This window comes from Anopheles arabiensis, chromosome 3 (genome assembly GCF_016920715.1).
Source record: "Anopheles arabiensis isolate DONGOLA chromosome 3, AaraD3, whole genome shotgun sequence".
NCBI lineage: Eukaryota > Metazoa > Arthropoda > Insecta > Diptera > Culicidae > Anopheles > Anopheles arabiensis.
The window spans coordinates 6,092,251-6,113,244 of NC_053518.1; the positions used below are offsets into that span (position 1 = coordinate 6,092,251).

The following is a 20,994-nucleotide window of genomic DNA, read 5'->3' on the forward strand; positions in this document are numbered from 1 at the left end:
TCGGCAAATACAACCATAAACAAAAACTGTTTTGTTAAAACCAAACAAAAAACCTATACAGGCGCCCCTATCAACAAAGTCAAACTGGCCAATCACCGACGGCAGGCGATGCAGGAAACCCAGGAAACGTCCCTCTCGACAACCGTAAGCAAACCCAATCCACCAACAAGTGTTGTAAACCACCGCCACCACCACCACCACCAGAAGCGCCATCATCGGCAGACTAGTGGCCTATGCTGCTGCTGCCTTAGTAGCGACGATGATCGCCGCGATGGTTGTGGTCGTCGTTGTCGTGCTTCTGTAGCGGCACCACCTGCATTGTTCAACGCATCCTCATCAAGCATCATCCACTCACCAACATCACCACCACCATCCCCACCCATTGCATCATCGCCCTTGCACTGTTTTCGCACGATCTTTAACATTAGCACCGGGAGAAGAGCGCATGCATCCGGCGACTCCCGCTCTCGGCACGCGGCTTGGTGTCAATCGAATAGTTTTAGGCTGGTTGCTTCACCCACCGGCGGTGGTGTAGCAGGAGAAGGAGTAGCAGCACCATCAGTAGCAGCAGACGGAGCACCACAACACCCCCCGGCAGCATCATCCTCACCAGGCGTTGCTACCAGCCAGCGGTCATCGTTCGATCGGAGAGCTTTCGATCGGTCGACGACGCTGGACAGTAGTGCCGGCGCCGGTACAGAGGAAGCGTTGTGCGGTTGCATCGACCATCGGTGGCGATATTGGCGCAAAAACCATCGCCACCGCACCAGGCTGACCGGCGGCGAACACACGTACTACTCGAACGCGGAATACTGCCTGAATGTAACGCTACCGATGGAGGATGCAACTGCCATGAACGTGACCACGTACGCGGCCCGGGATGATGTTGCTTGTAAAAAGATGTAGTGTGTGTGTGTGGTGTCTATGTGATTGGTTGTACTATAACACTGCTGCACTGATTGGTTTTACGAGCTACCCAATTCTGCTTCATGCTTTTTTTGTTTACCTGAAGTATGTATCATTTGATATGGCTTTTTGTGTTGGTTCATTTGACATCATACTCGTTCTGCCGAATGTGTATACTCACGATTGAAGAATTTATTGTGTATTTATTTTTCAAATCTTTCGTGAGTATACACAGGTACATTAGGTGTTTGCTTGTTTTTGTTCATGTTTTACTTCTTATGTTTTTATGTTTTCCTTTTTGGACTCATGTTGGGATGGTATGGTTTCATTTAATATTGCTTCTTTATGTTTTCGGTTTTGTTGTTGTTGTGATGATTTTGGTGTGTCTTCTGTTCTCTTAGTAGCATAGTTACTAATATTACAAATTTCCTTTTCTTCTGTGTTCTTTTAATTTGTTTCCACATTTGTATAAAGTAGACCCCTCTTTGTATGTAGTATCATACCACTAAATAGATCAAGTCATCGACTCACGTATTGACTGTTAGGAAATGAAACGATGAGATAAGGAACGCGCGCTGTCGCACTGTTCAAACGTTTATCTGCCTGTGCACTACACTATTGCCGTTGTTTTTGTTTATCGTTAGGTAGCCAACATCATACAAACCTAGACAGTTATTTATTATTGCGCATTATCGAGAGCACACTGTAATGCACCTGATTGATAGATTTATCGCACACACGTGCGTCGTGCCGTCGTAACGGAAGTACTAATCTCTTTTTTCCCTTACCATTTTGCTGTTTCGTTTCGTTCTTTCTTCTATTCTATCTTTGTTCTGGATTGTCTTGCTCGTTCTTCATTCTCCTGTCGCCGGCCGCCCGCCCGCCCGCCCGCCCGGCTCTGTGCCGTACACCAACGTGGGTGCGTGCCTGCGTGCCTTGCGTGCGTGGGTGGTGGGTGCCACAGCTGCACCGGGATGAAAGAATATTTATGTTTGAGCGAATCGAAGCCGATATACACGGTTACTAAGTATTTCCATTCAATATCGGTTGTGTTCCTTCGGTTCCGGTTTTTATGTTTGTTTTTAATTTGTTTCTCTAATTTTCGTTTTCCGTGTATGTGTACTAAATAGAGTGCCTTCATCACACTTTCTTTCCTCTGTGAGAAGCTGTTTTTCCTTCCATCTGTGGAACGGTACAGTTTGCATTTGCCCGCAATTTAATCCTCCGGAAAGGCTCTACCTGCCTACATACATTCGTTTGTTTGATGTACTTTAACCATTCATTATTATGTTTTTTTTTTTTGCAAATATCTGTAGCCTTCCGCGATTCCTTTGTGCACAATCATACATTTCCATGTTCTTTAACAATTCCACTTTAACAAAGTTGTTTGAAATGGTCCATTTTTTTATTGTTTACATGTCATGTTTTGCGTTTTTTTTTTGTCATCACATATATGCTGTGATATGGTTTGAAAGTATTATTTTTTTACACCGCGCTCCACACTTGTTTGTGGGGTACTACGACGGATTGTGTGGATCTCTAACTCAAACCTCCCGAGAACACCGTTCATTGGACCCTGGGGGACCCCCCCTCCATCAATAATTGTGCCTTTTAGAATATTAAGCGTGTTCGCCAAGCGGGGCGATCGAAAGGTTTGTACCTTTAATTGCAAGCAACCTCTCTACCCGTACCTAGTGCAAATAGAGCAGTTTCTCTAGAATACAATGCTGTGCTTTGTTGAGTTTCTTAGTAACCGCCGATTGCCACCGATAAAAAAAGGGAGCTTTCGACGCCACCCGCCAGTGAGGAGCGTCCAAGATTGCCATTTGGCCATCCAACCGGTAGCAGCAAAACAGAAGTGCACTTGTGGTACAAACGCAAAACATTTTGTAAATTCGCCACTACTTATACCAGGAGGGTCAGCCAGTGCTAACGCGCAACTATTGCACACAAGCAAATGTAACGAAATGTAACACATTTTCTATATATATATACACATATTCACAAGGTGCTGAAGTACGAACCATATCAACATCCATTACTTTGAGGATATTAATGGTGTCTGAATGAATCATACCAATGCATTTCCCTGGACGGTACAGCATAGATTGCATTAATTATTGTTTATTTGTTTAAGTTGCTCCGATTATAACATGCTTTTCACGTTGTATTTAGGCATTGCTTCAGATCACTTTTGTGATGTTGTAATTATGTTGCATTTGCATCACTATTATAAACCTTTCGCTTGAGTGTAGTGTTCGAATGGCTTGATATTAATAGTTTGATTTTTGGTGGTTTGGTTTATTCCTAGTTTCATTTCCGCTATCCCGTCCCGTTGACCGCCTATCATTCTCTAGAACCGCTTTACTTAGTTTGAGTTGTGTACAGTGAACGTTGTGGCGTGCCCTTTTATTCCTTACACTCTACTGAACCTCTCATTTTGACAATCCGATTATGTTTACTTTACTAATTGTATCCTTCTCTCTGTCCTTCTCTCATCTGCTTGTCCTTCCCTTGTCCCACACGAACAAAAAAAAAACCTCTTCCTGAATGATTTTCGCAAAAACAGGCGTGATGCACCGCCGAAGGCGCTCCAACAACGCTGCCTCCAACGTCCCACACCACCCCAGTGCTAATGAGATCGATGAGGAGCAGAATATGGAACAGGATGCAGCGTACTATGACGACCGACAATCTCCCAACTATCACCACCACCACAGCTACCACGACGACGACGACGACGACGATACTGAGCACGCCAACCTTCAGCGAGCGGAGCCGCCAACGAATCATCCAGTGGTTCGGGCGGAACAAGAGATCCGCAGCGCAGGAGGACGACCCCACTGGCCAACAGGAGCAGCATCTAGCAGAGCCGGTTACTCCGGAGCACGAGCAGTATCATCCGGCCGAGCCCAGGCCGGACCATCCCAGCAGCAGCAACAGCAACAGCAGCGAACCACCCTTGAGGTCCACGCCCAGCACGACCTTCCTCCGGGTGAGGATACGGAGGAGCTTACCGAGCCTCTTCTGCAGCAAGCTTCCCCCGGCAGGCAGTGCGCCCCGCACGGATCTCTAAAGGAAGCCCCGAAACACCAACCAGCAACAGTAACAGCAGCAGTAGCCGCATCGAGCAGTACGGCGCCGCAAGAACAGACCGCGTCAAAAGCACCGACAGCGCCATCCACCACCACAAAGCTGTCCCCGTCCTCATCTATCTCGTCCTCGTCGCTGTCGTCGAAAACGTCCAAAGCCTCCAAGACGTCCAACCGGCACCGGTTGCGCAAGAGCCGCTCGAAGGACGCACAAACGGAAATCGAGCACCCGAAGGCGCCGTTAGTGGTGGCGGAAGATTCGGAAGATTTGGACGGAGAAGAGGATGACGAGGAAGAAGAGGAGGAGAGGAAGAAGGGGGAAGGGATGGCCGAATCGCCGAACAATAGTAATAGCGCTGCGACGTACCGCGGCGAAGATCAGCGAACACTGAAGTCGTCCGGTTCGTCCTCCCGTTCAACGATCGTGCCCCGGGGACGGTAAGAGAAGGCGCTAATGCTGGGGTGCGCGATGACAAATCATTGCCGAGTTCTGGTCAGGCGGCAGCAGCAGCATGTGTCCAGGGTGATATGGAGGTGATATTTTTATGTCATCACCACTGGCAGGAACGGTGAAATCACGTAGACATTAAGCTATTGCAACTGATTGGTGGCGTTCGTTAAGCTGCACACTACAGTGTGTCCGTGACAAGCAAGTAAAAAAGCTAGTATATCCTTGCTGATCGTACTCCACTCTGTGAGATGTGGGTACCGTCCTGGGCTGTCTGAATCACGCAAGGTTAGGAGAGGAGAATGCACACACACATTGCAGACCAAAATAGGCGTGTAGGAGTGTGGGGTTTGTTCTCAAAACGTAGTAACAGATCGTTCTAAATCTACCGACAAATCAATTTCATTTCCCTCTCCAGGTAAGGGAACTTGGATCGTGTGTTCCTGCTTGCCCGTTTTGTGACGTTTTCGTGCGAACAGTTACGAAGCTGTGGACCGAGATTTTCTATATTTATGCAAACACAGTCACACAACGAAACAGTTCGAAACTGGTCGCGCGCAGCTCGAAGCAATGGCAACATATGTATATCATAAATCACCCCACAATGCGAAGGGAAGAAGCGAAGAAAGAGTTAGAAGAGAGCAATGATCATTAAGGATCGAATAGTGGGGTCATGTACGTAAGTTTGTATACACATTTGATGTCCAGATGTATATTCCTATTGAAATTATAATATTTCCCACTGTCGTAGGATACAGTCACGTAACCGTTAATCAAAAAAAAAAAAAAAAAAACCGTTGGTTGGGTCTTGGAATAATGCAGATCACACCTTGAATAAGAATAATAATCGGCTACATAGAGCGGGAATGGCTTACGGAACTGGGTGGGAACTGTTTAGGACACTATGGTGGACGTGGTGCGAAATTTTAATGTTGTTCGTACTGCCGCAAAGGTATATCGCGCGATGGAGGGGAGATATGGAGCAGGAATAGCTAAATGGTAGAAAATGGACGGAAAGCGTTCGTTGGATGCATATTTGTTGGTTGTTGTTGGAGCTGGAAAGGACTGCTGGCTGCACCTTATCAAGCCCTGTAGACCCTGTTGGTTGTTGGAGGATGTCTGCGCTTGCAGCATGAGTGAGCGATGGCGCTAGTTGCGTGGTGGGAATTGGTGGTTGATAGTGTGTTCAGCTTGTTAAAGAGAGAGAGATGCAGAGAAAGAGAGATAGAGGCAGGACGCTTATTATTGTGGCAGTTGTATAGAAAAGGGACAATGATAGATAGCCTATGTTTTAGAATGCTTGTGTGATGTCTTAAAGGGATTGGAAAGGAAACGAAAAAGAAAACAGTATGCTAAACTGTGGATCGATGCACAAGCACACTCCACACTGCTCGTAATAAGGTGGTGCTGTGAGAAAATAGTGAATTTCATGTCTACAAGTGTGGATCGTATGCAAGAGCAGGAACTATCGAGGGATTCTTAACCTTCAAGGAGGGGAATATACAAAACGGAAGACAATGATAAGGTGACAAAGTGACACATCGCAATGTATCATACGAGCAGGAAGGGGAAAAGATGTGTAGTTACAGGGTACGGTTATTTACTTTTCATACAAATGCAGAAAAACAGGAACTAGACAGAAGAGACCGTCAGAGTTACAGTTTACAAAGGAACCAAGAATTCGGCAGACTTAAAGGGAATGAATTATTTTTCAATTTTTCATATGTTTCTGGCATTTTAGATTGTTTTTTCTTCTTCTTCTTCACAAATCGGTAGCACTTAGAGCTTAACTATTACTGTTGATAATAACCAATGGGTGGAAAAGAAGATTACCATGAAACGACTGTGACTGTGATTCATTTGTCCATTACAATCATAGCTAATTTGTGGCCACCAGTTTGGTCGTACAGTTTCCAATCTTCTAGAATTGTGTTACAATGCAACCACCACACATCCCTAGCTAGCACTTTTGGGAAAGGGCGGAGGAAAGAATCGGTCCCAGTTGGTCAAGATAATAGGAGGTTACAACTTTTCCAGCAGCGTCCGTTGACGTGCTGTGTGTGTTCCTACAAACTGCTGCGAAATCGAACGGAAACCAACGCTGTCCTAGCTTTTTACACACCGCGCTTCGCCCTACTTCATGTGTAGACAACTGTTTCCGGTGCCTTGCATACGACGAACTACTATAGATAAATTTGCGAAAGGTGTGTAGCAGGTGACGGTACGCGAGAGAGCAAGATTTGTACCATGGGGAGCATTCTAGAAAATGGTCAGTGCTTTTCTTTTCAAAACCACAACCCTCCAATTCACCCTCACTCGTGCCCGGTTACATAGCTCCGCTAGAGATGACTACTACTGTTGGCATACTGTTCTGTTCTGCATCCCATCCTCTCCCCCTCCCTTAAAAGCTTCTTGTGATTCCATATTTTACCGAAAACAAAAAAGTATTCTCTAGGCAGAAGTGAGCCAAACGGGTCCGCCTGTCCTGTCCGTTGGCTTAATGCTTCTCCCTGCTAATTGATGTTTAAGATTACGGTCCATCCTTACTATTGTTAAACTATAAATAGGTTACACGTGTATACCACTCACAAACTCACGCTGTGCTTATCGCAATGCACGCGCCCCAGCACACGACCGCGTAGATAATTTTTGGTTGAGGCAAACGAGCGAGGTGTGAGCGAGCACGGAGGAGCGGCGATACTTTGCGGGTCTCTTCCTCTCCTCTGGCTCTCCTCGGTTAGGTTTAAATTATTTCGCTCATTCCGTTCATGAATTATTGCAGCAAATGCAGGTGTTAGCGACGCTTAATCAAGCCCCAAACTAGGAAAAAAACGAGTCCAGTTTGTCTCTGATTATATTCACTATTAGTTTGTAAGTATAGTTACTGCCAGCTAGAAATTCAGGGCAGTTTTGCAAGCAGCCGAGCAGCTATGACCTTAATCCCGTCACTAGCTCTGTCACGTTTCGATTCCGTCGTTCTTTGTTTTATCGAAGCATGTATGTTTTCCCCTTGCAAGTTGTTACTTTCGCTTGTGTCAGCGGGCTCTGTTGTTAGCTAGATTACGGCAGTAACGAAAGGATGTTTTATGGTAGAGATGGGTAAAGATAATGCGGAGGCCCCTCAAAAGGAAACAAACAGAGAGGAACATATTGTATAGGGATGGCCGAGATGTAAGTCTGTAAAGGAAGAAAATGTAATATAGTGAGAAAGAACGGAGCAGGGAACGGTAGAAAAAAGGGACGAATGTGCGGAATAGTAATTAAATTTCCAAAAAAAAAGAATTGTTGTACACCACACTGCTGACCCCAGACGGCCATAGTGAATCAGTTTGTATGGTTAGTGAGTTTCTTTTGGCCGCTCCCAACATTATGCAAGGTGCAGGTGGCAAGGGTAAACCAAAGCTTTCTTTAAGTTGGCGCTCTCGTTCGTTGTGTTGTGTTACGCAAGATAAGTAAATGGAAGCTTAGAATGAAGGTGTTAAGCCTGTGTCTAATTTTTAGTATAAATTCCTGAATCTGGTGTTGCATTGCTGTAATGAACTTTTGGGTTGTATATTTCTTTGCATAATAGAATAAAGGGCAGCATACATAAACATTCTAAAACAAAACAACACGTAAACATACACAAAACACACAGAGAGGAGGGAGTATAATGTGTGTGTAAAAGGTATGTGAAATAGGGCGGAAAACTGTGAGGAATGTAATTAAGGAGTAAATAAATAAAGGTTTAAAATGTGACTGATGCGATTAAGACGTTTTCACCGGAGCTTTGCATAATCCGAACTGGTTCCAGTTTTAGTCGGTTAGAAGTACAATTGCGTAGCAGCAATATTTAGTAGTAGATGAGCAACAACTGGTAACTATGACGCTAGAGACATTCGAGACCGCGTAACAGAGGAAGCCTACGGATTACAGTTGTGCTAATGAATCTGTTCAGAAGATCCATACAGCTCTTCGAAAAAAAAAATAGTTCAAATAACCAATAACTTCTTGAACCATTTTCGAGAATGGGTTTGAATTTTAGGGAATTTTTCGATCTTCTCTTTCTCGTACTGCATGTATCCTCGTGGCTCTTTGTCGAGGTTCATGTATCCTCATGCTCTGTTTGGGATTGTAATAGTTTTGTTTTTTATTTGCGTTTTTTCCTGTTTCAGATCGTTCTAATTCAAACCGATACGCAATAGGAACTTCATAACGGCGACGCATGGTTCTAAACAGCCACCGGTCCGGTGAGGATGCAGCTGTTCAGATTCGAGACAGTGGCGGCAACTGAAATGACCGTTGCGTACTTTGCTGCAACGACGCACGAACTCAGTCGCTGCAAGCTGAACTTGGTTTCCTCCTGGATGAAGCTCAGTATGTAGGCTTGCTTTTGGCCTATGGTGGTTGCCAGCGTTTCATAGTATGGGCCAATCTGCAAAGCATGGAAAACATTAGCCATCTTCAATTCTGGAGAAAGCATACGGTGGCAAAGAAGAGCCGCTTACCATCGTTAGGCACGGTGCACCATCCTTCAGCGGTGCGCAAATAGTGATCGCTGCCCCGAGATCCTCCACGTCGTAGATGATCATGGTGACGATGAGCGACATCAGATCCTGCAGCTGGTACAGCCGGAACACCTCAAAGTCGTAGCATTCGGAAACAGTATAGTACGACAGCGCAAACTGGTTGAAGATTTGGGGCGAGAATTTGCTGTAGCAAAACTTGGAGTACGGCGAACTGGCCACAAGCGCTTCGATCACGCTGCGCAGACCGACACAGGTTTCGCCGACCATGAACTGCTCCACGGACGATGAGTTGGCGACCGACGCGTTGACGCCGGTTTGGTACGCAGTGAACTTTGCATCGATGTCGGCCGTTAGCGCACTGGTACCGTTCGCGTCCAGCACTGCTGCCAGACTGTCGAGTGCTGGCTGCAGATCGTCCCCGTACGTGGCGATTGCCTGCAGCGCGGTCTGCACCGTTGCCAGCGCGGCCATCTGCTCGTTGTACACCGGCACCAGGCGATCGTCCACCGCGTCCATCACGTTCGTGCTGATCGTGTCGACGTCGCTCAGCAGCACGTCCTTCGAGCTCTTTGCGTCATTCACCATCGTCTGGCCCTCGGTGCGCATCTGATCGACGAACGTATCGGCCGTGCTAAGGCGCCGCTGCGTTTCCTCCACGATGTACGTGACGAGCGGTATGTCGGCGTTCAGGCGCGACAGTGCGTCCTGCAGATCGATCGACAGCTTTAGCGGCACGTACCGGGCCAGATTGTCGGAGGAGATGCCGTTCGGCGGGTTGCCGGCTGCGTCCCGTGCCGACGTAACGCCCGTCTTCATCCGATCGAGCGCACCGGTGAACAGGGTCAACCGATCGAGAATGGAGCGGAACGCGTCGTTTAACTGCTTCGTGATGAACGGGCCCTGCTTCGACAGGGCGGCGAACTGATCGGTAAACCCGGTCTGCAGCAGTGTGCGCATTGCGGTGATGGCCTGGTATACGGGAGCGAACGTACCGTTCACGTTGTTCGATCGGTCCGCGGCTAGCGTGTTGAGGGCGGTGGTAAATGTCATACCGGCTGCCGTTACATTGCTGCCGATGTACAGAACGGCCGCCTTCATATCGTTCAGCAGGTTGTAGCCGCTCGTGAGCGTTAGGTTGAGGTTATCGACCAGATCGAACGATGCGCTCACTTTGCCGGAGTTCTTCACCACGTTCCCCGTGCCTGAGATGGTGGCCTTGATGGCGAAATCGGGCCGTGGCTCTGCTTCGATGCGCTACGGTCGAAAGGATAATGTACAGACAAAAGTGAGTAGAGCGACGCAGCTGGTAAGTTGGAAGGGGCAAGTCGAAAGCTACGGAATACTAATGCAACGACTCTTCTTCTTACCTGCAGCGCACCGAGGAGCAGCAGCACCGGTAGTAGTGCCGATTTTAGCAGCATGTTTGCGGCGCAACAATCACGCAAACGGACGTGAAATTGCGCAAAGTTTGATGATGGCTCGAGAAAAAGCCTCGTTCCTGCGGGTTTCCGTGTGCTGTGAAACGCGCTAACGGTGCTGACGAATCAACTGTAGTGATAACGGCGTATCCACAAGTGTTTCCAGCTTGTGCCAGACGCGCACACCGCATACGGGCGAAGAGGTGTGGTAGCGTTTTGGTGGTGAATTCGCTGCAAGAAAAAAGGTATGTTGTTTTCTTTCACTCGATTTGCACAGTTAGCACCGTGCAGCTGACCAAACTCATCACCACGCGTGTCTGTGGTGGTGTCTGTGGAGGCTGCTGCTGCTGCAGGGCGTACGGGCGCTGGGCTCCTTTTTATTAGAGCCACTCGATGAGGACACATTTTGAGTGTGTTACACGATGGAGAGCAGCCAATACACGAGGGTTAATCAATTTTGTGTCCACTGCCCTTATGACGGCTTTGAAGGATATATCATCATTTTCTTAGGCTTTATTAATATTGTTTCAAAATCTTATATATGTTTGTTTCTCATAATTCTCTCATAGGAAAGGCATGGTTCTCATCTCAGTTTCTCAATAGGTCTCTGCCGAACATCAAGTAGTATTCTTAGGACTTGCTCTAGTAGTATCATTTTTTTCAATTACGACCTTGGCCTTGGTTTTGCATGCGGGTCGCAGAGATTGAAAATTTCAGTGTGCATGGTTATGGAACGGAATACTTCAAACCTGTTATTATCAACCCCCAAGAATCATGAAGTCTTTCATCCATACCTAGATAAACTACTCGATTCTAGCCTTCTAGCCTCGATTCTAAACTTCTCGATACTACTCGAAATGTCTAATGCTTATCTTCTCCAATTTTAGAGCAACAACCGTAGTCAGTCTTGGTCTTTCCAAGTGCCACATATTGAGACTGCGTATGTGGGGCTTTGTCCATGTAGATTATGGACTGATAACCATGACATATGACGTCTATCTAATTCTAAGTGTAATGTTACGTTTCTTTACTAAGCTAACATGATTCGCTCCATTCCTTCGACCGAACTATTCAAAATTAATAGGAAAATACTAGGCTCGTTTATACTTGCAGGTTGAACAGTCGACGCTACTATTGTGATGAATTCAATAACAAATCTGAAATTTGAATGCGTCGCTAAAAGTTTGATAGAATTTTTAAAACTTCTTATCGTATCGATGAGACACTTGTGTAGAATAATGCCCATAAAAACGATTCGGAGAAAAAGATAACGCTTCAAACGGACGAGCAGCTGCTGTATGCAGCTGTGCAAATTCTCCCGCCTCTGCTGTAATACTTGGAAACAGCTCCCCTTTCTTACGCTGTTTAGGAATATATTGCAACATTAAGTTGTGCACACAGACTGCAACGAATGCAGTGAAACTGTTTCTTTTACTTAATGAATCTTCAATACTAAGGCTTCCATAGAACCACTGGCAAATAATTAGGCTACAGCTCAATGATGTACATTTTTTCCTCCCGATAGTTCTGTTTATTCGGCAACTATTCAGACTTTCGGTCCCTTAGTTTCGCACAGCTTAATGTCCTTCACGTACGTTTCGGACGAGGCGACAAAGCCGCACTTTCCGCTGGCAATGCACGCCGCCGCACGATTGTAGCTGGCCGTTGTCTGGGCGGTCAGTAGTCGCTGCACGTCATCCACCTTCAGCTTCAGGGTTGCCACCAGCTCGCTATAGTCCGGTCCGATCTGTGTGGAAGAAGAAAACCACAGTATAGTTTACCTTCTCAAGCGAACGATTCATTCCCAAACACCCCATTTTACCGAAGCTATACACTCCGATCCATCAGGGATGCGGTTAAAGCAGGCAATCAGATGGGTGGCCAGATCCTCCACGCCGTATACGATCTGCGCGACCAGTCGCTCGACAAGCGTAGCGACCTTCGCCAGCCGTTCGGCCTCGATCTGGTAGCACATCAGGAAGCGGTTGGCATTGACGGACACCAGGCCGAGCAGCCGGGGCGAGTACTTGCTGAAGCAGTATTCGGCCCACGGGCCGGACGCGATCAGCACCTCCAGCACGGCCTTGGTCGGCGTGCAAAGCTTGTCGTTGTAGAACCGGTCGAGATAGTCGTCCAGTGTGACGATGTTCTTCAGGTAGTTGGTATATATGGTGTCAACCTGTGGCTGGATGGTGAGCCGGTTCGCTTGCCCGAACAAGGCGGCATACGCGTTGAGCACGGGCTTCAGCGAGTCGTCGTACGAGTCCAACGCTTGCAGGTTGAACTTGATGTACGCGATGCTGCTAATCTGCTTTTCGTACGACTTTTTGAACGGTGCCACGATCGACTCGGCCACCGTCAGCGAGCTCGCCTCCATCTCCTTCCGGATCGAGTCGTAGTGCCGGATCGTTTCCAGCACCTTCTCGTCGACACCGTCCATAAAGTCGAGCAGGAACGCGTCGGCCGTACTGAGATGGCCGAGCGTCAGCTCGATAATGTACGTCACGAGCGGCAGGCGCGACTTGAGGTCCTGCAGCGCGCGCAACAGCTCGTACACCACCTTGGGCGAGACGTAGCGCCGCAGCACCGTGTCTGGAATGGTGCTGGAGCCGGTCGCAGCCACCGCCGCGTTCACACCCGCCTGCATCAGCCCGAGCTGGGCGGTGAGGCGGACGAGCGTGGCGTTCAGCTCGCGCGACGCATCGGTCAGCATGTCGCCGATGTACTTGCCGACCAGCTGCTCGATCACGGCCGTTTGGGGGGTGAGGCCGGTTTGGAGCAGCGTTTGCAGTTTCACGATCGCCACAGTGACATTGTTGTACACTTGCGGCAGGGAGCCATTGCTGGGGGCGAGCACTTCCAGGCTGTCCGTCAGCTCCAGGCCGGTCGTGGAGATGTTGTTGCCGATTATCGTTAGCTGTGTGTTGAGCGTCTTCAGCACGGTGTAGTGGGATTTTAGCGTGATCGTCTTGAAATCGATCTGATCGAACGATTCGCCCGTCTCGTTCGCTACCGTGCCGGCTTGAATACTTCCGGCGATATTTCCTATGACGCCGAAATCGGGCCTTGGCTCGCCGGAAACATCCTACCAGTTGGGAAGGGGAAAGTAGTATCGAATGAATGCGCTTCAAAGAGAGGGGCTGGCGCCCAAACTTACCCGTCCGAGCAGAGCGAGGATGAACGCGCCGTAAAATAGTTTCATCGTTTATTCCCTGACAGCACGAGAATAGCACTGAGCCGAGATCGGGCTGCCGAGTGTCGCGCCCTGTACCAGAAGGTAAACACTCCAGCCAGCTTGTATGAGTTTACAGATTTTCAACCGTCCCAGCTGTGCACACAGTGCGGTTTCGGGGTAACGGATCTTAATGCAAAGAGCTGTAGAATGATCGGATTGTACAATGGATTCTCAATGTATTGCAACACAACTTTTGGATGAAGGAAAACAGTAACCGGTCATCATAAATTGACCAAAAACAAACTCCATTTTTCATGATGCATGATGCTCTGTCGCTGCATGCACTTTATTGATTACGTGGCGTCTGGCAAAGTTTCACTAGCTTTTCCCATTTATCAACGTCGTTAAGCGTCGTCTGTTCGCTGGAGGATACGCACGCACCGAGCCTGGCCGAGCTGACGGCAAACTCTTCGGCGATGAGCCTACCCCCATCGTCTAGCATCTTGGATAGTGTAAGCAGTACCGCTGTGTACAGATTTGCTTGCTGGAAAGAAAGAAAGAAATAGAGGAGATGCTCTAATGCAAGTACCGATTCAAACGCTGACCGCCTTGTTATGCTAACCTGCTCGACGCAAGACACACCGCCGCCCGGTACAAGATTCACACAGACCGACAGATTGTCCACCAGTTCCTCCGCATCGTACAGCACCACATCCACCACGTGGCGCAGGAACTTGACCATCGTTTTAAGCCGATCCTGTTCCGCCTCGTAGCACTTGCCCGCTGCGTTAAGGTGCAACGCGTACAGGCTGTAGGCGCGCCAGGCAAACCAATTGAAGCAGTACTCGTTATGGGGACCGAACGCAATCAACGTCAGTACCATCGTGCGTAGCAGCTGCGCCGTGGCCGAACGTACGAAGAGTCCGGCCGCAGTGGTCGAGACCGCGATTGCATCCGCCCGGTACTGGTCGAAGGCTTGCACGAACACATCCGTTCGGGCGGCGATAGCGGACGGTCCAAGCTCGGCCAGGATACCGTCGAGTGGTTGCTGCAGTGCGGTGGCATAGCTGGAGATAGCCGTCAGCTGTGGCATTAGCGGTTGTAGCGCCTCGTGCTGCTCCAGCAGGCTACAGCTGAACGTGTCGCTTATATACTGCACCGCGTCTTGCTTCAGTTGATTCGTTTCTGTGCTAAAATTGGCGAGCGTGATGCGCATGGATGTGTCGAACGCGTTTAACTCTTTGGCGACATCTACCATGAACTCGTCTGCTTCCAGCAGATACAGCAGGGTGGTCCGCACCATGTACCGTACGGCGTGAATGCACGGCCGCAACGCGATCAGTGCCTGCGTGACGTCGCTCTGCGTTCGGGCGGGCACGTTCTGGCGGGATTTGCGAATATCGCGCTCCAGCGCCTCCAGGCTGAGGCGCAGCTGGTTGAGTGCGCCTTGCATCTCACGAAACGCGTCGTTAAACTTTTGCACCAGCGTCGACGGCGGTGGCACTACCCTGCCGATGTTGGCCAGCTCGGTCGCAAAGCCGGTCTTGGTTAGCTGTTGCAATGCGTCGATCCCTTGGTACGCGGGCATGAAGGCGTTCGTGTTCCCCATTGTGCCGGTGCTGGTCGCGAGTGTGACTAGCAGTTGCATTAGCGCGATACCACCGTCACGGAACCGCTGGCCGATCGAAACGACGGCCGCCTGTACCTGGGTCAGCATCGCCGTGCCCGACACGAGCCGAACGCTCACGTTGGCAACGCTGACAAACTCGCTGGTCAGCAGCGACGCCTCCAGTATGACCTCGTTCCTTACCGGATTGATCGTAACGGGCACACCAAAGTCCGGGTTCGGTATCGCGCCAGCGTGCTGCAATACAGAGTTGTACAGAGCGTCATTCACGGTAGCAGCAGCAAACCAGCTCGAATTACCTGCACCATCACCAAACAAAATACCAACGGTACAAGGAGTACCGGCCAACGGTGGAGCACTTGCATGGTCGCTGTGGTTCACTGAGGTAGTAGTAGTAGAGGGTGTGCACGGGTCGGCCTCCAAAAACTATTTCCACCGCACGGGGATGGTGGGATCTCTATAAATCAAATTTCTAGAGATGCGAATGCACCTTTTTTCGGTTGTCCGTTGCATCATCCGGCATCTTGTGGGCACCAGCTATCTAAACGATGCTGTGCAACTATCGGGAAATGGGTTCATTTCATCACAAAACAAAACAAAACGAAAGAAAAAAAGAAAGAGAGAGAGAGGGGAAGAGAGAGAGAGAGAGAGAGAGAGAGAGAGAGTGTACATATTTCTCGGCAGTTGATATTGAGGCGTGCATTGCATTGCAACGAAAGGTACTTAATTAAATAGAACGTTACCATATATTGGAGATTCTTGACAAACGCACGAGAACGGGCCTGTAGATAGTTGTTCTTTTATTTACTGACTGGGTAACCGTGTATTTGATCTATTTTCGAATAGTTACACTAATGCATGGTAACCCCGAACGGTCGAATGGATGGTGGCGCAGACTGCTGCAAGCCTGGAAGCTGATCGTTTCTATCGTGAGTCGATGATTCATATTGGTTAGTTATTACAAAAAGTGTTAACAAAAAAATGTATCAAACGCTCTAAATCTTTAGAAAAAAGAGTATAACAGTATTCATAGAAAAGACAGAAAAGATCATAAGTATATACATAGATACAAGGAAAAAGCTGAAAAGTGGTTGCTAAACTGCCTGTGGCCTAAACCTAAACAATCGTTCTTCAAACTATGGTCGGCTAAATGACGGCTCGTGATGACTTTGCAAAGGTTAAAAAGTATAGTTTATAGTTTTCACTATCTTAATCAAACCTGTAGACGTAGAACAAGTTTCAATATTACATAAATGTAAACATTTCTTAAATTCAGTTAGTATTTTCATACCAAGTATAGCTTTAACGTTCACCTTTTAGCTAAAGATCCCAGCCGATGAAAGGCCTCAGAAGGGATACAGAACAATTGATAAAATGGAAAAGGAAATGAGGTCACCAAGCAATCATGACTGACATCAAATCATGGAATAAGGATTAGCAATGGGTGCGGTCCCGTGGTACAGTCGTCAACTCGAATGACTCAATAACATGCCCGCCATGGGTTCAAGCCTAGAATGGACCGCCCACCCGTAGCAAGGACTTACTATCCGGCTGCGTGGTAATGAATAAAGTCTCGAAAGCCTGTATAGCCCGGCCGGGGGGGGCATGTTCTCGTAGGACGTTACGCCAAATAGAAGAAGAAGAAGGATGGAATAGTGAACTGTGAGATTTTTTAAATGTTCAATTGACAAATGGTGATGGAAAATGATGATCTGATGATGATGTTTGACAATGATTCTTGGACAGTTTGATTATGCGTTCTTGATCGCTTGATTATGGATGCAATCATTTGAGGATTTCAGTGATTTTAAAAATGTTCAGGGAGATTTAAAATAAAGCTGTGCTATGTTCCTCAATACAGACATGCCGTGCTTCAAGTGTGAGTCTCTTGAAAGCCAGTCGAAATAATTTCGTTGAAACAGAAACAGAAAACACAAACAAAGCTGCAACCAGCAGCTGAACCAACAGCCGGCGGTCTGGAAGTAAGTGGACGTTTTCAGGCCAACGAAAGTTTCTTTCCCGTTTCTTGAAGCAATTGTAGCAAGTTGGTTATTTCTAATTTAGAATGCTTTTTTCTGAGATTTTACCCGTGGCGTGTAACAATGGGCCTATAACTTACTTAAAAGCCCTTCTGACAGTATTTCATTTCTACCTTATGAACAGTTCCTTGTGGGCAGTAGGGCATCAGCCGGTCGGCTGTTAGTTTGCAATTACACATACGGGCCCATTTTTGCACATTGGTCCATTTCTGGAATCATATTGTTGATGGCAATCACCAGCATATATTTGGAGGTGCTGAAACAGGCGCTGAGACGGTTCAGGCCGGCCACCGTCTCGTATTTGACGATGTTTCGCATAGTGTTCTGGTGCCGCCTCGCCGCTATGTTGACGTTGTTGAATAAGGTTTCGACCTCCTAGAATAGAGCAGAGAGAAAAAAAGCAGGAAAATGGCAAATATATGCCCTACAGTTAGCGATAACTCCAAGGGAATGAAAGCCTTAAGCCTATATAGTAGAACGACATACATTAGTGTTGCATACTAGCGGTGAGCGGGAGCAAAGCGTAACCTGTGCTAGTACATCTTCGATGTCGAACAGCAGCGTTTTGGCCATGGCGCGCAGCACCTGCTGCAGCTTCAGCAGGCGCGTGATCTCCTGATCCACGCAGCGGCTTACTTCGCGCGACTGTTGATCGAACAGGGCGAACGAGCGCGGACTGTACTTGTTGTAACAGTAGTCTGCGTACGGTCCGTTCGAGATCAGCACCTTCACCAGTCGCACCAGATGACCGCATGCATTGGTACTGTAGAAGGCGCCCAGCCCGTCGGACACCAGCGGGATCGCTTGCTTGTACGTATCGTAGTACTGCTTGATATCGGCTATCGTAGAATTAAGATCCGTCGTGTACGTTACCGTGTACTCGTTCATCTGGTTCTGAATCAACGGTATGCTCGACAGATTGACGCCGGAAAAGTTGAAGTTGGCCTTATACACCGGATCGATGATGGCGGTAATTTCGCTAGTGTCGTCACTGTACTGCTGCACCTCCGTTTCGAGATTTTCCAACCCCTTGCTAACATCGTCGAACGTTTGAGAGGCGGCCGTGCCCGATGCGATAATGTAGTCATCGGCCGTCTTCAGATTCTCGATCGAGTTGGCAATAATGTACGTCACCAGCGGGATGCCAGCCTTGAGCGTAATCACACTCTTCGAGATCTGGTTCGTCAGGTTGGTCGGCACGTACTGGCGCAAAACTGCTTTCGGTATTTCGTTGGAAGCGGCAGCTTTCACCGCTAGCTTCAGCTTCGCTTTCAACGAGTCCATCAGCACGGCGAGCCGGATCAACTCACTGTTCACCTCCTGCAATCCGTCGTCCAGCATGGTGCTGATTGATTTGTCGAGCTTTGTGTCCAGCTCGTTCAGATAACCGGTCAGTCCTTGGGTAATTAGGTAAAAGAATTCACCGCTGGCGTTGTTGAATTGATCAAACGCACCGTCCAATGTGCCGTTACTGAGGGCGAGCGTATCGATCGAATTGGACACTGCCAGGGCACTCTGGGTGAAGTTGTCCGCAATAGCAATCAGCTGCGTCTTGACTATCTCCAGCAGCGGGTAGCCAGATACGAGCTGCACATCCAGGGAGATGTTCACCTTCGCGATCAGCGCACCGCTCTCCTTGGCGTTAGTGGAAACGTCACCACTGCCGTACACGGGGGCGTAAACTCCAAAATCGGGCCGAGGTACAGCCAACACCAAGTGCTGAAAAAACAAAAGAAACCGAACTGGATGTAGTTTGTCGCACTCGTCGCGTGCGTATTTAAGCAAACCTGTATGGTGCAAAGCACCAACACGAGCGCAACACTAAACGTGCTCATCGCAAACTCCTGTGTCCTCAAGCGTTTTCAATCCACGACTGTTGCGCGGCTCCACCGTTACTGTTCGTTTTTAGGAAAAACCAAACAGATTATTTTTTCGTTCTGCCCGTAGTATGCCTGTGGTTGTTTTTCGACGATCATTCAGTTCAACACTGGTTGCTTTTTTTCCTGTCCGCGAGCGTGTGCAGACCAGTGAAGTGTTTTCATCGCCACCATCAGCCCCATCTATGTAAACATGCGCTTGTGCTAACACGTCACAGCTCATCCAGAGGCAAAATGTAGAGCGTGGGTAAGCAATTGCAAAAAAATTGAGACCAACTGTAGAAATGGTTCTAGTTCTTCCTGGCGTACCAATGACACTAATGGCGATCGTGGCGATGGTTTCAAAATTGTTTGCATGTTAAATTATACCAACTTTCGATGATTTAAATAAGTTTAGCGTTAGAAAAACTTTGGATAAGTGTAGCTCCAAATGTAGTTCCAAAGACAAATGACTCATTTTTATTGATTCTGATAATCGGATCCTCAGCGTCGTTTGCAATGTTCTTGCATCACCATCATCGTATGCGTATATCATCCAGTCATCTTCCTGGTCCTCCATAAATATGTTCATCTTTCCAGAAATGATTCTTTGGATCTAGATATTGTATCATCATCAAATTAATGATTCTTTTTTACGTAACATGTGATGCTTACTATGTTACGCATGTCTTACAAATTACGAACAAATTCGGTATCGTATGCAGGAGTTTCGGCTACATTTTCGTTGACTCCATAACATTACGACCAATGATCAACTCTGACGAAAGCAGGGCTAGCCGCATTAACTCCATGTTTAGTTTGTTTGAATCGAATTGGGTTTGAAAGGGAATTGGATTGGTTTTACTCCTTTTTCCAGCGTTACAGTTAACTTTCGTGCCATTTCCGTGTTGAATCCCGTGTCGTCCGACCTGCGAAACACATGTGTACATGTGTATCATCAAAAGTATGCCTTTACAATGGAATACGTGCCACTGCGGTCTTTGCTCCATGGGCTCGCATGGGTTAAACCTCGCAAAAACCGGCCCCCTAGCAATGACGGACTATTCGGTTGCATGGTACATACAAAGTACCAAAATCCGTTTCCCCATATAACTAATCGTAACGCTTGATTTAACCCCCTCCCACTCCTACAAGCGCTACGTAATTGAGATCATCAATATTGCGACAACATACGATCAAGAATCGGGTTTGGAACATGCATGCCAACTCCATCTCGAAAGAATATGTCGAATCATTTAATTGGCAGGACAAGTTGCAAATACACTCCCGGCGAGTGTTAGTTGAAGCACAACTTCGAATAGCCAGCGTTGGGAATTCGCGATCATTTGAAGCGGATTACAAACGGTTGTGCCAAAGGTGGTGGTCACATTGGAGATCAGCGAATATATGTTATCTTTGAAGTTACGAGTTAAAATGGCTCAGATGAAGGGTAACGAAAAAGAATTTCTAATATACGTACTTAAAAGTGCACACCAAAGCTTCTATATTGCCAAGTCGATTGACCCCTAATAATCAATATTAAAAGATTTTAATGATTGGAAAGATTGGCGAATGTTGGCAAAATAATTGGTCATAACTGGAAAGGAGACAGTAGAGTGAAAAAGTAAAGGCCGGGGGAAAGTGAAAAAGGTGGAGGGAGTGAAAAAGTAAAGCCCCATCTGGCGGCGACTGACCGAAGCATGTTGCCAAACAATTTGTAGCCGCTTCTGTTGGGGAGTGCCCTCGTATAGACGGCCTTACAGATGCAGATGCTGCATGGGCCTCCTTCTCTCAGGTGACAGGGACTGTCACCTGGAGACGAAGCAAGCACGAAGAGGTCACTCCCCAACGAGCCGAGCCGAGAGATAGACGTGAGCGGGTCTCCGTCTAAGGATTCGTAGATTATAAGTTTCATTGTAATAGAT

General features: G+C 47.7%; 4 protein-coding genes across 11 annotated transcripts in view; 1 reads left to right on the forward strand and 3 right to left on the reverse strand.

The window, feature by feature from the left end:
• The window catches only part of LOC120904889 (NPC intracellular cholesterol transporter 1), a 40,858-nt gene extending 32,674 nt beyond the window's left edge, over positions 1-8,184 (forward strand). For 6 of the 8 annotated variants that reach the window (XM_040315354.1, XM_040315353.1, XM_040315358.1 and 3 more), the window contains one exon: positions 3,476-8,184. In XM_040315354.1, the coding sequence (XP_040171288.1) occupies positions 3,476-4,440 (965 nt within the window). In that variant the 3' untranslated portion in view covers positions 4,441-8,184. Of the gene's footprint in view, positions 1-61; positions 145-1,870; positions 1,926-3,475 lie in introns of all 8 variants that reach the window. The other 2 variants (XM_040315360.1, XM_040315359.1) reach the window with 2 other exon arrangements.
• A 77-nt stretch (positions 8,185-8,261) lies between these two features.
• On the reverse strand, positions 8,262-10,585 carry LOC120904893. Its single transcript, XM_040315364.1, has 3 exons — positions 10,322-10,585; positions 8,934-10,208; positions 8,262-8,860 (listed from the first exon to the last, which is right to left on the reverse strand). Exons 1-3 carry the CDS (start codon positions 10,373-10,375, stop codon positions 8,657-8,659), a joined length of 1,533 nt encoding a protein of 510 aa, XP_040171298.1. The 5' UTR covers positions 10,376-10,585; the 3' UTR covers positions 8,262-8,656.
• A 1,291-nt stretch (positions 10,586-11,876) lies between these two features.
• On the reverse strand, positions 11,877-13,614 carry LOC120904895. Its single transcript, XM_040315367.1, has 3 exons — positions 13,530-13,614; positions 12,195-13,457; positions 11,877-12,119 (listed from the first exon to the last, which is right to left on the reverse strand). Exons 1-3 carry the CDS (start codon positions 13,572-13,574, stop codon positions 11,919-11,921), a joined length of 1,509 nt encoding a protein of 502 aa, XP_040171301.1. The 5' UTR covers positions 13,575-13,614; the 3' UTR covers positions 11,877-11,918.
• Positions 13,615-17,226: 3,612 nt separating this feature from the next.
• LOC120904897 lies at positions 17,227-19,158 on the reverse strand. The gene is made up of 3 exons (XM_040315369.1): positions 19,001-19,158; positions 17,700-18,932; positions 17,227-17,588 (listed from the first exon to the last, which is right to left on the reverse strand). Exons 1-3 carry the CDS (start codon positions 19,046-19,048, stop codon positions 17,385-17,387), a joined length of 1,485 nt encoding a protein of 494 aa, XP_040171303.1. The 5' UTR covers positions 19,049-19,158; the 3' UTR covers positions 17,227-17,384.
• Between the last annotated feature and the right edge of the window lie 1,836 nt (positions 19,159-20,994).